Source organism: Oncorhynchus clarkii, chromosome 9 (genome assembly GCF_045791955.1).
Source record: "Oncorhynchus clarkii lewisi isolate Uvic-CL-2024 chromosome 9, UVic_Ocla_1.0, whole genome shotgun sequence".
In the NCBI taxonomy this organism is placed as follows: domain Eukaryota; kingdom Metazoa; phylum Chordata; class Actinopteri; order Salmoniformes; family Salmonidae; genus Oncorhynchus; species Oncorhynchus clarkii.
Genome location: NC_092155.1, coordinates 29027226 through 29044686, shown reverse-complemented (window position 1 = coordinate 29044686; position 17461 = coordinate 29027226). Strand labels below are relative to the sequence as shown.

Sequence of the window (17461 nt, the reverse complement as noted above, 5' to 3'; positions counted from 1 at the left end):
GAACCATTGCCTTGTTTGACTGCTGTGGTACTCTATCGCAAAATAAACATCAATTCCGTTCTACTTAACTGGGTCTCTCTCATATACACCAATGCAATAGAAGCGGGGTCTGGTCTACTTAGTTCATTGACTTTCATTTTCAATACACTCCTCACCCTTACCTCTTCTCCTCTTGTTTTATCCCTCCTTCCATCTATATACCTAACATTCTGTTTATTTTACCTAAAGGAGACGCATGGTGGATTTACGAGAGGTCAGAGTTATAGATTCAGAGTGACGGATTTAGATGTTATTGATCCATTGATTTTTCAATGTTAATATTGGCAGTATTTACTTACTGACAGAAACATACAAGAAAACGAGACAAAAACTTTGATTTAGCCTGGGTTTTTTTATAAAGGGAAGCACATTGCCATTCCCTGTCCTAGATTTGCTCAGTGAAAGCTATTGTCAGACATGGCCGTGTTACGTAAAAGTATTGCCTTGCAAAAGCGCCTGTTTAATAATGAACCCTGAATGACAGAGGATCTTTACTCCTAATGTAATCACGCTGACAGCCTCCTTCAAGATGACAATGATTGCATTTTAGAGAGAACGGCAAAAACACAGCGCTCAAGGAGACTGGGCCAATCCCTCTCTTAATCTGAGAACAATGTTAATTGTAGAGACTCGAGTGTAGTGATTAGGAATACAGCCAAACAGTCAAATGTTTTGTGTTTAATCACTAACAGGCCAACCCACACTGATCACATTACACACATTACGTGGTTACCATAGCTCCCAGAGATGTGTTATTTATTTGAAGTTATTTTTGCTATAGAGAGTTGAATCAATGTTATGTTTTGGTAGTACACATACGGTACAGTACAGTAAGCCTCATTCCTCCCAATGGACAGAGATAGAACGGCAACCCTCACACCGTAGACAGATTGGCATTAGGACTGATGATCAAAGGAGAGATCCCAAGAGCTAAATTAGTTATTGAACAGAAGGTGTAAGATTGATCGCCTGGGTGACTGAGAGAGAGAACTGGCCACCATTTTGGCTCCACAGAGACCCACAGCCACAGAGAGCAATGAACGGCACCATCAAGACAAACAAATGACGTGTCCTGTCTACCGTAAATCAGGTTCTGAGTTATCACAAATCTTTTTCTCTTTATTCATGGCGCGCGTGTACACATGTGCGCATGCGTGTGTGCATGTCCACTAGTCTCTTACCTGATTACAGGTGCCTATGTCCACTCCCCCCTTCAGGTACTCCAGAACCTTGTCGATGTTCCCCGCCCTTGCCGCTCGTAAGAAGCTGGTGTTGCTGTCCGACTGGAGAAGAACAAACAGAGTAAATACGTTAGAACAATGTTAGAACCCATTTAGAACAACGTTGGCCCAACTTAACCGCTGTTTTGAACTGCTTTGAAATAGGTCCGTTTTTATTACTTCTAGAATAGATTGAGTGACTGCTTAGCATACAGCAATCTACCACTTGTTTGAGTGGTGAGACACACTTTAATGCCAATTATGCCAACCTGCACAGGCAAAACAGCCCCTGAGACTCAAAGACAAACACTAATTAGAAGTCCCTACGGAGCCTGGTGGCAGTGTCACTCATTTTCTGCAGTCATCAACACCTGCACTGAATCAGCATTTTCCAATCTGAGTGAAATAGTGTATAATGTTACACACAGGAATACAACTGAGGGCTTGTCCTCTATTTTTATTCACTGAGGCAGACGAAGCTGGAGACGGACCTAAACTTTCGATCGTAGCGGCAGTAAGTCAGCGTTTCCCCTCTCGTTCCCAAAACACACCCTGGCACACACATACAGACACAGAACTGCAGAACCACAGCTTCCTCTCTCTTCTGTGAGTAGGGGGTAGAATGTACTCCCTAAAGTAGTCCTGCTCCCTGACAACCAGCCTGTGCTGGTAACGGGGAACCTGATTGAAGTAGTGTTCTGGCTAGCAAGGCTAGCTATCTCCCAGAGACACTCAGCGAGGGCGACAGGGCCAGAGATAGTTCCAGCACGCAGCACAGCACAGCTCAGCCCAAACCCAGACCGAGGATATGCCCACTCCTCTGACCCAATCTGTCACTCATTCACTTACACTGCAGTACAGAGACTCCGGACCCAGAGTTAATACATACTCTGGACTGTAACACAAACTCTGAGCTTGTTTATGGTTTAAAAAACACACTCAGATCTGTAAATGTGGGGAGTACTATGTTATACCGAACTGCATAAGTAAATGCATACGTATGAAGAATTACCGTGCCCCCAGTTACTGATCAATGCTTTACAATGTATCTAAGGGCAGTAATGAGAGACACATTGTGATGATTTGTCCTGGTTTAACCTGCAGCAGCGGTTCTGTGTGTGGATGCTGCAGAGAACTGCACTGCATCATTCAGACCGGACACAACAATACGCAGCACAACCAAACAGGAGCTAAATCGTGAGACTGAGCAGCAGGATGGCGAGTTGAGCTCTGTTAGCTGAGTGAATACATATATATATATATGATAGTACTAGTCAAAAGTTTGGACACACCTACTCATTCAAAGGTTTTTCTTCACTTTTACTATTTTCTACATTGTAGAATAAGAGTGAAGACTTCAAAATTATGAAATAACATAAATGGAATCTTGTAGTAAGCAAAAAAGTGTTAAACAAATCAAAATATATTTTATATTTGAGATTCTTCAAACAAACCACGTTTTGCCTTGATGACAGCTTTGCACACTCTTGGTACTCCCTCAACCAGCTTCACCTGGAATGCTTTTCCTACAGTCTTGAAGGAGTTCCCACATATGCTGGGCACTTGTTGGCTGCTTTTCCTTCACTCTACGGTCCAACTCATCCTAAATCATTAATGGGGTTGAGGTCTGGTGATTGTGGAGGCCAGATCATCTGATGAAGCACTCCATCACTCTCCTGCTTGCTCAAATAGCCCTTACACAGCCTGGATGTGTGTTTTTGGTCATTGTCCTGATGAAAACCAAATGATAGTCCCACTAAGCGCAAACCAGATGCAATGGCGTATCACTCCAGAATGCTGTGATAGCCATGCTGGTTAAGTGTACCTTGAATTCTAAATAAATCACTGACAGTGTCACCAGCAAAGCACCCACACACCATCACACCTCTTCCTCCATACTTCATGGTGAGAACCACACATGCGGAGATCATTCATTCACCTACTCTGTGTCTCACAAAGGCAAGGCAATTGTAACCAAAATCTCATATTTTTATTCATCAGACCAAAGGACAGATTTCCACTGGTCTAATGTCCATTGCTTGTGTTTCTTGGCACAAGCAAGTCTCTTCTTCTTATTGGTGTCCTTTAGTCGTGGTTTCTTTGCAGCAATTCGACCACGAAGGCCTGATTCATGCAGTCTCCTCCTAACAGTTGATGTTGAGATGTGTCTGTTACTTGAACTCTGTGAAGCATTTATTTGGGCTGCAATTTCTGAGGCTGGTAACTCTAATGAACTCATCCTCTTCAGCAGAGGTAACTCTGGGTCTTCCTTTCCTGTGGCGGTCCTCATGAGAGACAGTTTCATCATAGCAGAGGTAACTCTGGGTCTTCCTTTCCTGTGGCGGTCCTCATGAGAGACAGTTTCATCATAGCAGAGGTAACTCTGGGTCTTCCTTTCCTGTGGCGGTCCTCATGAGAGACAGTTTCATCATAGCAGAGGTAACTCTGGGTCTTCCTTTCCTGTGGCGGTCCTCATGAGAGACAGTTTCATCGTAGCACTTGATGGTTTTTGCGACTGCACTTTAAATGTTCCGTATTGACTGACCTTCATGTCCTAAAGTAATGATGGACTGTCGTTTCTCTTTGCTTATTTGTGCTGCACTTAATATGAACTTTGTCTTTTACCAAATAGGCCTATCTTCTGTATACCACCATACCACCCTACCTTATCACAACACAACTGATTGGCTCAAACGAAATTCCACAAATTAACTTTTAACAAGGCACACCTGTTAATTGAAATGCATTCCAGGTGACTACCTCATGAAGCTGGTTGACAGAATGTCAAGAGTGTGCAAAGCTGTCATCAAGGCAAAGGGTGGCTACTTTGAAGAATCTCAAATATAAAACTCTATATTTTGATTTGTTTAACACTTTTTTGGTTACTACATGATTCCATATGTGTTATTTCATAGTTTTGATGTCTTCACTATCATTCTACAATGTAGAAAATAGTTTTAAAAAATGAGGAAAAAACCCTGGAAGGAGTAGATGTGGCCAAACAATTGACTGGTACTGTATATAGTGATACAAGCCGACTTGCACTGTCTGTAAGTGTGTCTCACACCTCCAATGAGACTGATACCTTATCCCAGACTGAGGGAGGGGGGGGGTGGGGGTCTCCTGGGATCTCCTGGAGACGTGCTCAGATGATTTCTCTAGGGAGGGATATCTCTGCTCTATATATCTGACAGAAGGAGAGGTCCAGAGGAACAGCCTGTGGGTTGTCCAGCCAGCCCACAGGGGTAGGATGGTATTGTTACACCAACCAAATTCCCTTTAGTATCAATCCTCTGCACCTTGCATGTTAAAGAGCAGCATTTACAGCTCACCTAAGGGAACCACTTCAACATGTAAGAAGTTAATGAGTAGCAGCCATTTTGTTTTTATGAATCATATTACCATTTCTTGCTGAATAACGTTTCTCACTGTCTCTCTGTACAAACCACATATGGATATCAGAGAAGGGAAGTGTAGTCATCTCAAAGCCGCAATAGGTCACTGTGCACGTGTACACTGACTGGAAGACAGTGTCAGAATTGTACTCAGCTACATTATACAATGGTACCATTAGGCCCACAGGACAGAGGAGTATAAAAGACAGATCAAATCCCCAGTCAGATTCCTAGCTGTCGAGTCACATTATGCAAGGCAGAGAGGGTGGAGAGATGAGAATGAATTAAGAAAAGAGAGGGTGTTTTATGGCTTTGCGGGTGAATGAACACTCCTACGTGGAGTCGTGATATTAAGGAGAGGTAGAGAGTAGAGAGAGAGAGTAGAGAGAGAGTAGAGAGAGAGGAGAGAGAGAGAGAGCGAGAGAGATTGGAAAAACAGAGAGTGGGAAGGAGGTATGTTACTCAATCAGATATGAAGGTCTTTGGTAATGTGTTCATTCATAAGCCATTCTTTACAGAGACAAAATTAACACTTCTTACTGTGTTACCCTTCATTAATAAATCAAGCACAGCAGGTTCATACAGAAAACACGAGTGTCGTATCAGCTGATATCGCCTCCAATTAGATTCATCACACTACCTTAATATGGAGGTATATTAGTCGACCAGGTTGCACACACATTCTTTGATGGTCCTTGCTATCCGGAATCCTTGAGACGTCCAACTCTGACGTCACCCCAATTGAAGTTGACATTTAAAAATGGGTTAAGGTATGGGTTACGTTTAGGGTTAGGGTAGGGGCATCCCAAGGATGCTGGTTAAGTATGCCTTGAATTTTAAATAAATCACTGACAGTGTCACCTGCAAAGCACCCCCACACCATCACACCTCCTCCTCCATGATTCACGGTGGGAACCACACATGCGGAGATCATTCGTTCACCTACTCTGTGTCTCACAAAGACACGGCGGTTGGAACCAAAAATCTCACATTTGGACTCATCAGACCAAAGGACAGATTTACAACAGTCTAATTGCTTGTGTTCCTTGGCCCAAGCTAGTCTCTGCTTCTTATTGGTGTTCTTTAGTAGTGGTTTCTTTACAGCAATTCGACCTGATTCAAGGCCTGATTCACGCAGTCTCCTCTGAACAGTTGATGTTGAGATGTGTCTGGTACATAAAATCAGTGAAGCATATTTTTGGGCTGCAATTTCTGAAGCTGGTAACTCTAATGAACTTATCCTCTGCAGCAGAGGTAACTCTGGGTCTTCCTTTCCTGTGGCGGTCCCCCATGAGAGACAGTTTCATCATAGCGCTTGATGGTTTTTGCGACTGCACTTGAAGAAACTTTCAAGGTTCTTGAAATGTTCCGTATTGACTGACCTTCATGTCTTAAAGTAATGATGGACTGTCATTTCTCTTTGATTATTTGAGCTGTTCTTGCCATAATATGGACTTTGTCTTTTACCAAATAGGCCTATCTTCTGTATACCACACCTACCTTGTCACAACACAACTGATTGGTTCAAACGCATTAAGAAGGGATTATATTCAACAAATTAACTTTTAACAAGGCACACCTGTTATTTGAAATGCATTCCAGGTGACAACCTCATGAAGCTGGTGGAGAGAATGCCAAGAGTGTGCAAAGCTGTCATCAAGGCAAAGGTTGGCTACTTTAAAGAATCTCAAATATAAAATATATATTGATTTATCTAACCCTTTTTTGGTTACTGCATGATTTCATGTGTGTTATTTCATAGTTTTGATGTCTTCACTGTTATTCTACAATGTAGGAAATAGTACAAATAAAGAAAAACTCTGTAAGGACTAGTTGTGGTCAAACTTTTGACTGGTACTGTATATCACTGGGAATTTCAACCGAACCCGTGAAGCGTGACATCACATTACTGACCATGTCATTTCAGCTTCAAAAGCCTCCCTAAACTGAGATTGCATAAAACAATCATTTACACAGAGTAGAATGTGTGTGGAGAATTTACATTATAAATAAAGTAAATATTGTATCCCATGACGACCGTCCAACGACCAATGCCGTTGGAAACATGCTCTGCCCTCCCAGTTACCATGGAGACAAGCGGCCCTGCCTCTCTTGGTAACCATGACAACTGTTTTTTTTTTCTCTCTCTATTTCTCTCTCTGGGGTGCGGTGGAACCTAAGAGTTCACACATAGCTCATTTAACTACTTTATTTTACCATAAGAGCCATTTTTCAGACTTGTAATGTGGCAAACTCACTCAACATTACACCAGTGCTGATAGGGGAAGTACAGGCTTGTAACACACTCAGCAACCTCATGTGTGATACAGATGTACCTAGGCACTAACCTAACCTGGTCCCCTCTACCAAAGATAGAACATCTCAGCCAGGTGTGTGGGTCACCGCACTGCCCTAAGCCACAACCACCACAGCCTAGCGTGATTAAGTTGTCGCCCTCAAAAAACCCTCCTAACATGCATCACGTGCTCCACAGGCTCTTACAGGAACATTATAATTCTCACACATACACGGAAACACACACACCACACACACACACGCATGCACACACATACACAAACACGCACACACACTGTGACACGCGCTTATTCACAGATAAGGCAACTGTACCCTTGTCTTTTGCTGGTGTACAAAATCCCACACTCCAATGGAAGAACACCTTCTATTATTGGACATCATGACAGCCTATCATATCAACAGACAAAAGTGTTTACTGGGTATCTGTTGTACACAGCAACCATGTCACACCACTGGTACCTAGGACTAAGAGACGGGCGTCAATGTTAACATTTCCTTCATTAACGCCAGGTTCGCCAACTGTGTGTGTGTGTGTGTGTGTGTGTGTGTGTGTGCCTTGTGTGTGTTAGTGTGGGCATGCATGTGTGTGTGTGTATTTTACATTAAACCCTCATTTGGGCTGCCTGGCATGCACAGCCACTATATGCGCAGACATACTGTAATTACAGTATGTGATGATTACTATGTCATCACATTCAACTGGACTGCAGTATCCAGAACCTTGATCGTTACCACCACATACCCCGAGTTCAGTTTTTAATACCCTATGATTATCGGAAACTGTTAGGAATATTATGATTAAATGACTAAACAATATTCTAATTTTAAATGGAACTGTAACTAAGTAAACTTATACTCTGTTTTATTATATCTCATTAACAATATGAGTTCATAAGGGATTGTGTGACACGGACAAGGAGTAATTAATTATAACGAACACCATTCCAAACTAGTCTGGAGAGGAGTGGGTTAAGTAAGAAGATAGGGTCGTTAACCTATGGTTGAACCGACAAAACTTAGCTCTGGGGTGTTTTAGATAAGGCAGTGAGTGCATTCCTAGGTTTTCTGTTAATTAGAACTGTCAGCTAAGTGGTGATCGATAATGGTGAGGGGTCAAAAGTTAAGTCAGTTATGTTGTGTGACCTGTGAGTGTGTTAGTGAGTTGGAATGAACTTTTAAACTCACTTAATTCTAGGTCGGGAGGAGGGGATTCATTCTAGAAGCAATGAAATTACGTAATGTTATTGTATATGAACTGTTGCTCATGGTAACGTGGCAGCGCGCTCCGAGAATAAATTATGTTACCTATTATTGATAAGACTGGTCTCCGTCTATTTATGCAAACAAGAATCTTACAAATTCTCATAAAATAGATTAAGGGAATTCAATTAATGAAAAGATATTGGAATAATTAAATTACAGTAACAGAAACCATCGGACTTCATCACACATGAGGCTTCCAAACGGAATTCTATCGAACCTCATTCGACTCAATGAAAAACAAGGAAACTTTCAATAGGAAGATGTAGAGTATGATAACATGAACTCACCACATATTCAAAGGCTTCAAGATCAAGGTGACATAATGGAAGCATGAGGTTTGATGTATTGGCTAGGATCCCCTCTCTTCTGTAATTGTTTATGCATGCTGTGAGATGTTACCTCCTCGTGATTGGTTCATCCTGGGGGCCCCCCTCATTAGCAATCAGTGTCATCAACATCAGCTGGGCCCAACATTTCTGGGCCAATGCCAAAGCAGGATATAGCTGGCCGCCAGAGCATCCTGGCCAACCACGGCTCTCCCTGAGGACTCATTCGCATATAGTAAATCAGCACTAGGCCCAGCTTTGTTAGGGACACTAAATTTAGACCTACTCTAAATTCTCCAGTAGAGGCTAATGCTTTCACTGAGGCATGACAGATTGAGGCAAGATAGTGTGTGTTACTGACCGAGAACACCATAAAAAACATTGTAGGGGAGGGTAAACAACATACAATATTTTATTGAAAGCACAAGGATGCTGTATTGTCCTTGCAGGGCTAACAAAGCCTTGCTATACACCACTGAAGGATAACATTATTCTTTATTTTTTTTTTAACCTTTATTTAACTAGGCAAGTCAGTTAAGAACAAATTCTTATTTACAATGACGGCCTAGGAACGGTGGGTTAACTGCATGTTCAGGGGCAGAACGACAGATTTGTACCTTGTCAGCTCGGGGATTTGAACTTGCAACTAACTAACAACTAGCTAACTGTCAGGGGTCAAGTTGAAGGCATAGGTTGTGTCCCCCTGCTCTGGCGTTGCATGCATCAACCAATGGTTGCGTGCCATGTCATCAACTGTGCCGTCGGGCACCAGATTGCTTTATAACATATGATGTGGTTAGCTGACACATAAAATACCTATCCAGGCATTGTAAGATCTGGCATGCGCTAGCAACACGACCCTGCTCTTAGCTAACACCAGCCACTGTTTAAAATAGTCTATGTTCTCAAAAACAGTAGGCGTCCTGCGAGAGAGCAGACCTTTAGCTGTCAGCGTGGTTAACTATAACAGGAACACTCTGAAGGAGTACAAACACACACTCACACATGCCAAACACAGACATACTACACACACATCACTGTCTTTCTGGACGTTTAAAATTAATTTGTATTCCAATGCAGCATTAAAAATGGCCACTAATGAAAGTGGCACCAGGGGATGATAACTGGGCCCTCTGGAGATTAGGGCCCCTGATAAAACACACACAATGTGCGTACTATACACAAACTTGCACAAATACGCCAGGCTACACTCTTACGAGGGTTGTGACGAGTAGTCGGTCAAAACAAGTATCGTAATGGATATGGGCAATTTTCTGGATACAATTATGATCCAGGCATCTTTCTCATGTCAGTCAGTGACAGAGTTTCTAAACCATACGGTCAGTCAGTCATGTGAGCTGTCTAAATACCTCAACTGGCTAGTTTGCCTGTCTGTAAAGAACAATGGTGGGCTGTACATTGATCCTGTTGCTCTGATTGGATAGCGTGAAGCTTTATTTCTCCTAATTTCACCCGTTCACTTTTCCTCGCATGTTTTCAGTCTGATCATTTAGATTGCTACTGCCTGCTACTATAATAAATCACATGTCGAGGATGTTTGCTATCAAGCTATCAATGTGCATTATATCCAGCAGGTGTGGCAAGGGTAGGGCAAAATATGAAATGCTAATGTGCATTCTGAGTGAGTGACAGCAAACTGCCCACTGCAAGTTGAGGACACACAGACACAGACACAATGCATTGGGGCAGGTAGCGTTCTCCTGGCATCCGCCAAACCCAGATTTATCCGTCGGACTGAAGAATGGAGATCACATGGCTGTGTGTCTATGGAGATCACATGGCTGTGTGCTCGATTTTATACACCATTCAGCAACGGGTGTGGCTGAAATAGATGAATCCACTAATTGGAAGGGGTGTCCACATACTTTTGTGTATATAGTTTATTTTGCCAACATCTATTTAGGCATATTAAAACACTTCTGTCTATTCCAATTACGAGTATCATCCGATCCGACTATCAACTGTCAACTTAGGGCACACCCCTAACTCTTACAGTACTCCTCTAAGTCACATCATGTCCTTGATCTCAGCAGGCATGGTATGAGTGTGGAGTGTGATGTGAGGTGATAGGAGGAGACAATCCAGGGGAATTGGAACGTACTGGTCATTGCTCTGGAAATGAGTGGGACATTGAACACAACACAACTGCAGCTAGCACAGAGCAGTACATTATACTGTACTGTAGGGAGGGATGGAAATCAATATCAATTATGGAAATACTAGGTCTCACAATAAAATGCAAGGCTCACAAACAAATAAATTGTACATTAAGAACTGCCTTTAGCAGTTTCGCATACCTTTAGCACAAATAGCGCTCTCTCTCTCCCTCCCTCTCACCCACAATCCTCCTATTTACCCTTAATTACATACTGGACACAATTAATTCTCACATTCTCCAAAGCAATTTATTTATCCTGCTTTCACGCACCTTTCACACACTATAATTGTTTTGAAGAAAATAGTGCTGAGTCAGAAAACATGGCGGGGGGGGGGGGGGGGGGTCGATATCCCCCTTTCATAATTATGTTTTTCCTCTCTCACAGCTTCATCCTCTCTTACCCAGAGGTCGCTAGGTCATCTGAGTCACAACGTCCTCACAGGCAGCTCTGTCCAATTACAGATCGCTATGGTACCACTCTCTCACACCACTCTGTATGACACAGCTGCCTAGACGTATCTGACCTGGCACTCGACTGGCTTTATTTTTGTATCCCATCGCTTGGTTTGCTTCGCTGTCGGCAACTCGGTCCACACCTCTTTGATGTGGCAAAGCCTTTGAGCATAGCAGGATTGGGCAGATTTGTTCCCCCCCTGGGGGAAGGTGAGTTGAAATAACTGTTTTCTTCTTTGGTGAGTACTTTCAATATGCTGTAAACTGTAAACACTGTAAACAAGTACACCACACTATTCCCCGCATCAGTGTAATGGAGGGGAGAATATTACTATAAAAAGGTTAGTCAATGAGTTTTTCCCGAGGTGGGAAAAAGATACAAGAGCTACAGTACAAATAAAATAAGCAAGAGACTGGAGACCCAAGGCAGGAGTGGCATGGAATTTCACATAATTCTTCTAACACACCTCAGAAATGTTATGCCTATGTTATGCCCCAAGTCTTACCAGTATTTGGGGTTCTGGCTCAGGCTCAGGATGTTGTTCAAAGCAGTAGTAGTCTGACTCTGGTAGAATGTGGTCCATCTTGGGTTGACTCCCATTGGCTTTCAAACCCTTTTCAGCCTCACACACCTTACACATTGCTGCGTTGCCCATGGCAACCGCTAGTCACAATCCCAGTGTCTGCGAAGCCAGGCGTCATCAAATGTAAACAAACCGACAAAAGCAGGTAAAGTTGCTCTAGTAAATCCACAAGAAAAATCCAGTCCTTGTATCTTTTTTCCCCCATCCACCCCTAGAGCGCTAACAGCTAGAGGCTACATCCACAGGTGGGCTAAGATGCTACCTTTTGCCCAGCAAACCCACTCTGCCTGTCAGCCTCGCCAGCTTTCCTTGTCCCCCTCTAGGAGCACACTAAGCGCTAACACTGGCCCATTGCTAATTCCAGCTATATTTACACCCACCAGCCTAGATATGCATGGGAACGAGGGTGGTCCGACCGACCGGCGGGAGGGTGGCGTGCCAAAACAGATGAGGGGGTGGGGGAGGTACAGTAGCCCCCTGGTTGCTCTGGAATGCCCTCTCATGGAGGTCAGAGGCAGGGTTACCCCTGGCGATGAGGGCTGTTATCACGCTGAGGGTGACCATGACTTAGTGCGTGGTGCTGACTTAACCTGATGTCATGAAGGGGAGTGGGGAAAGGTTATAACTCTCAACTTCTCCAGTCGGAGAGCTAGTATGAACTTCAGCAGTCACACAATAGCTATTTAAATGTATTGTGTTGTGTGAATCTTTTCCTCTGTGTGTCACAGTGAAGCCTACAGCACTGATTATTGATTGGGTGAAGCTGGGCGGCAAATTAAAGGCAGAGCCAGATCTTTTTATTGAATTGATCTCGCTCTCAGGGTTCAGGATTTGTAATTCATTCACCCCCAGATCCACCATAGTGATTGATCTCAGCTGAGAGAGGCCTAACTAGGTGTTTGTCAGATCTTTTGTGAGCTTATGAGATGCTACTCAGCTGTATTTCAAGATTCATGTGTGTGTGTGTGTGTGTGTGTGTGTGTGTGTGTGTGTGTGTGTGTGTGTGTGTGTGTGTGTGTGTGTCAGTGATCCTGTATGTGTTCTGTAAATGTGAGGTAAATGTGCCCGTTCTCTCTGGTCTGAACATGTGACTTGGCATTGTGACGGTACTAACAATGCCCACCCTGTTTCAAAATGTTGGCCAAATATTTCTCATTCACTGGAATATGTTAGCCCATGCAGGGAGTAAACACACTTCATTGTAAAGAACCACACAACCATGGTAAACTATTCTCTAAGAATAAATTAACAAAAAAAATGAAGCAATTTCAGACCTTTTACTGCAGGGCAATTATCAGACTCAAAAGTCTGGAGGCTTATTGTGTAAACGTGTGAAGAGAGGGCAATTAAATTGTTTCAACCACTTCCAACTAACTGAGGAGAAGCATCCAACTGCAGAGAGCGTTAACGAGCCATACAAATGAGTTACTCAAACCAGAAGTACAGACTCCTTCAGAGCTTCTTCAAAGTCTATTTCTGCAGAGTCACCCCCATCGTCTATAAAACATTTACATGATCGGACCATTAATATCCCTCTCTAAGCCTTCTCCCAACCCCTCACACACACACACAACCCCATCACACACACTTGACGATAGGTTAGATCCATCACTATAGACCAGACACAAATAATGTGGAGACGAGACCTTCCATTAAAAAAGGCAAGTATAATCGAATAACAATGAATTGGCCCTATTAACCTTATCCTCCATGTAATTTACTCATGTCTCCTTCCATTGTGTTCTTAATGCTTGTATTATCTGCCAACAAACACATTATCTTAGTTTGCCCAATGGGAAGCAATGTTAATATGGTGTATCAGAGATCCAGACCCCGCCCCTAAGCACAAGCATCACAAGCGATAGCAACTAAACAACCCCTTCCCCCACTCCCCCACTAACCCAATCACTTCCTACCATGTTTAACCCCTCCCACTACTCAATATCAACCCCCACCCCAACCCCCTAATTCCCAACCCATCCAATTCCACCACTGGTGCCTCCATCTAAAGGATATTTTGTTTCAATTTCCCTCAGTACTACAGCTGAGATGTAATCCTGTGGGCGGTGCAGACAACAATCAGCTTAAATCTGTGGTCAAATCAAATCAAACTTCATTTGTCTTGACTGGTCTTGATAAATAAATGAGTTTTATTTTCACTGAATATTTGTTTGGGTGTTGGTTAGACTACAATTATGGTGTTGAAAGGTTAGGATTATTTTGCTTTTAGTATTGTTTAGTACTGTTGTAAATGTTGTACAATGCCGTGGTTTCGTTTTTCTTGGAAGAGAAACATCATAATATTAATCAAATTAAGCTACATTTCTTAAAATCAATCCGGTATACCCTGTCCTTACAAAAAAAAGGTTTTATATTTTCTAGTACAGCCAATGTTAAAAAAGTCAAATGCTTCTCAAAAATGCCCTCTGGTGGTCAAACTAGCACTAACGAGCATTAATGGCAACGATGGCTGATACGATGGCAACGATGGCTGATAAGTAACAAGTAACACTGAAACATGCATGAGAGCATCAGCTGTGTGATCATGCTCTCCGCAGCCAATGTGAGTAAGACCTTTAAACAGGTCAACATTCACAAGGCCGGCGGGCTTACCAGGACGTGGACTCCGAGCATGCGCTGACCAATTGGCAAGTGTCTTTACTGACATTTTCAACCTCTCCCTGTCTGAATCTGTAATACCAACATGTTTCAAGCAAACCACCATGTGCCCAAGAACACTAAGGTAACCTTCCTAAATTACTACCGACCGTAGCACTCACGTCTGTAGCCATGAATTGCTTTGAAAGCCTGGTCATGGCTCACATTAACACCATTATCCCAAAAAACCTAGACACACTACAATTTGCATTACCGCCCCAACAGATCCACAGATGATGCAATCTCTATTGCACTCCACACTGCCCTTTCCCACCTGGACAAAAGGAACACCTATGTGAGAATGCTATTCATTGACTACAGCTCATTGTTCAACACTATAGTGCCCTTAAAGCTCATCACTAATTAAGGACCCTGGGACTAAACACCTCCCTCTGCAACTGGATCCTGGACTTCCGGACGGGTCGCCCCCAGGTGGTAAGGGTAGGTAACAACACATCTGCCACGCTGATCCTCAACACTGGAGCCCCTCAGGGGTGCGTGCTCAGTCTCCTCCTGTACTCCCTGTTCACTCATGACTGCATGGCCAGGCACGACTCCAACACCATCATTAAGTTTGCCAATGACACAATAGTGGTAGGCCTGATCACCGACAACGATGACACAGCCTATAGGGAGGAGGTCAGAGAGCTGGCCATGTGGTGCCAGAACAAAAACCTCTCCCTCAACGTGATCAAAACAAAGGAGATGATTGTGGACTACAGGAACAGGAGGACTAAGCACGTCCCCATTCTCATCGACGGAGCTTTAGTGGAGCAGGTTGAGAGCTTCAAGTTCCTTGGTGTCCACATCACCAACAAACAATCATGGTCCAAGCACAAGAAGACAGTCGTGAAGAGGGCAAGACAAAACTTATTCCCCCTCAGGAGACTGAAAATATTTGGCATGGGTCTTCAGATCCTCAAAAGGTTCTAAAGCTACACCATCGAGAGCATCCTGAAGGGTTTCATCACTACCTGGTATGGCAACTGCTCGGCCTCCGACCGCAAGTCACTACAGAGGGTAGTGCGTACGGACTAAGACATCACTGGGGCTAAGCTTCCTGCCACCCAGGACCTCTATACCAGGTGGTGTCAGAAGAAGGCCTTAAAAATTGTCAAAGACTTCCGCCACCCTAGTCATAGACTGTTCTCTCTGCTACCGCACAGAAAGTGGTATCGGAGACCCAAGTCTAGGTCCAAGAGGCTTCTAAACAGCTTCTACCCCCAAGCCATAAGACTCTTGAACATCTAATAAAATGGCTACCGAGACTATTTGCATTGCCCCTACCCCTTTTATAATGCTGCTACTCTCTGTTATTATCTATGCATAGTCACTTTAATAACTCTACCTACATGTACATACTACCTCAATTACCTCCACTAACCGGTGCCCCCGCACACTGACTCTGTACCGGTACCCCCTGTATATAGCCTCACTATTGTTATTTTACTGCTGCTCTTTAATTATTTGTTACTTCTATTTATTTTGGGGGGGTATTTATCTTAAAACTGCATTGTTGGTTAAGGGCTTGTAAGTAAGCATATGACAAATAACATTTGATTTGATTTGACCAACAGAGACGAGGAGAAAACTTGTTAAAAATAGGGGCGTAGGGCTCTGGGCTAGGGGTTGCACTCTGACCAAAAATCTTATCACCCAATTAGAGTCGCATTAGCAGATGGGTGGATGTGGTTGGGGTGGGCTAGCTCGGGAAAAGGGGCCTCTTCCAATTTAGCTAGAAGGGGATGGGCAAGATGAACGCAATTAGGATTCTCATTCACATGCCAAACTGCTTGTCAAACGGGAGATGCTGCACAGTGTGGAGTAGTGCACTCTGATGCCCTGTGGAGGACACTGATGTAATACGGTATTCAACATGTTGTATGTGGTATGTTTCCACATGGCTGTGTATCAATAAGTACCACTTAGACACACTTGACATACAGTACCAGGCAAAAGTTTGGACACACCTACTCATTCAAGGGTTTTCTTTATTTTACTATTATCTACATTGGAGAATATTAGTGAAGACATCAAAACTATGAAATAACACATATGGAATCATGTAGTAACCAAAAAAGTGTTAAATCAAAATATATTTTAGATTATTCAAAGTAGCCACCCTATGCCTTGATGAAAGCTTTGCACATTATTGGCATTCTCTCAAGAAGCTTCACCTGGAATGCTTGGAGTTCCCATATATGCTGAGAACTTGTTGGTTGTTTTTCCTTCACTCTGCAGTCCAACTCATCCCAAACCATCTCAATTGGGTTGAGGTCAGGTGATTTTGGAGGCCAGGTCATCTGATGAAGCACACCATCACTTTCTTTCTTGGTAAAATAGCCCTTACGCAGCCTGGAGGTGTAATGGGTCATTGTCCTGTTGAAAAACAAATGATAGTCCCACTAGGCGCAAACCAGATGCGATGGCGTATCACTCCAGAATGCTGTGGTAGCCATGCTGGTTAAGTGTACCTTGAATTCTAAATAAATCACAGATAATGTCACCATCAAAGCACCCCCACACCATCACCCCTCCTCCTCCATGCTTCACGGTGGAAACTACACATGCGCAGATCATCCGTCTGCATACTCTGTATCTCACAAAGACACGGCAGCAAATTTGGACTCATCAGACCAATGGACAGATTTCCACCGGACGGATGTCCATTGCTCGTGTTGCTTGGCCCCAGCAAGTCCCTGCTTCTTATTGTTGTCCTTTAGTAGTGGTTTCTTTGCAGCAATACGACCATGAAGGCCTGATTCACACAGTCTCCTCTGAACAGTTGATGTTGAGATGTGTTTGTTACTTGAACTCTGTGAAGCATTTATTTGGGCTGCAATTTCTGAGGCAGGTAATTCTAATGAACTTATCCTCTGCAGCAGAGGGGACTCTGCGTCTTCCTTTCCTGTAACGGTCTTCCTTTCCTGTTGCGGTCCTCATGAGAGCCAGTTTCATCATAATGATGGTTTTTGCAACTGCACTTGAAGAAACTTTCATAACATTTTCCTGATTGACTGACCTACAT

General features: G+C 43.3%; 1 protein-coding gene across 5 annotated transcripts in view; it reads right to left on the bottom strand.

The window, feature by feature from the left end:
• LOC139416201 (ankyrin-2-like) overlaps window positions 1–17461 on the bottom strand; it is a 120943-nt gene that overhangs the window by 91376 nt on the left and 12106 nt on the right. For 2 of the 5 annotated variants that reach the window (XM_071164589.1, XM_071164590.1), the window contains exons 1-2: window positions 11698–11874; window positions 1221–1322 (exon numbers count right to left, since the gene is read on the bottom strand). In XM_071164589.1, coding sequence (XP_071020690.1) covers window positions 1221–1322; window positions 11698–11847 — 252 coding nt within the window. In that variant the 5' untranslated portion in view covers window positions 11848–11874. Of the gene's footprint in view, window positions 1–1220; window positions 1323–11697; window positions 11875–17461 lie in introns of those variants that run through there. The other 3 variants (XM_071164592.1, XM_071164591.1, XM_071164594.1) reach the window with 2 other exon arrangements.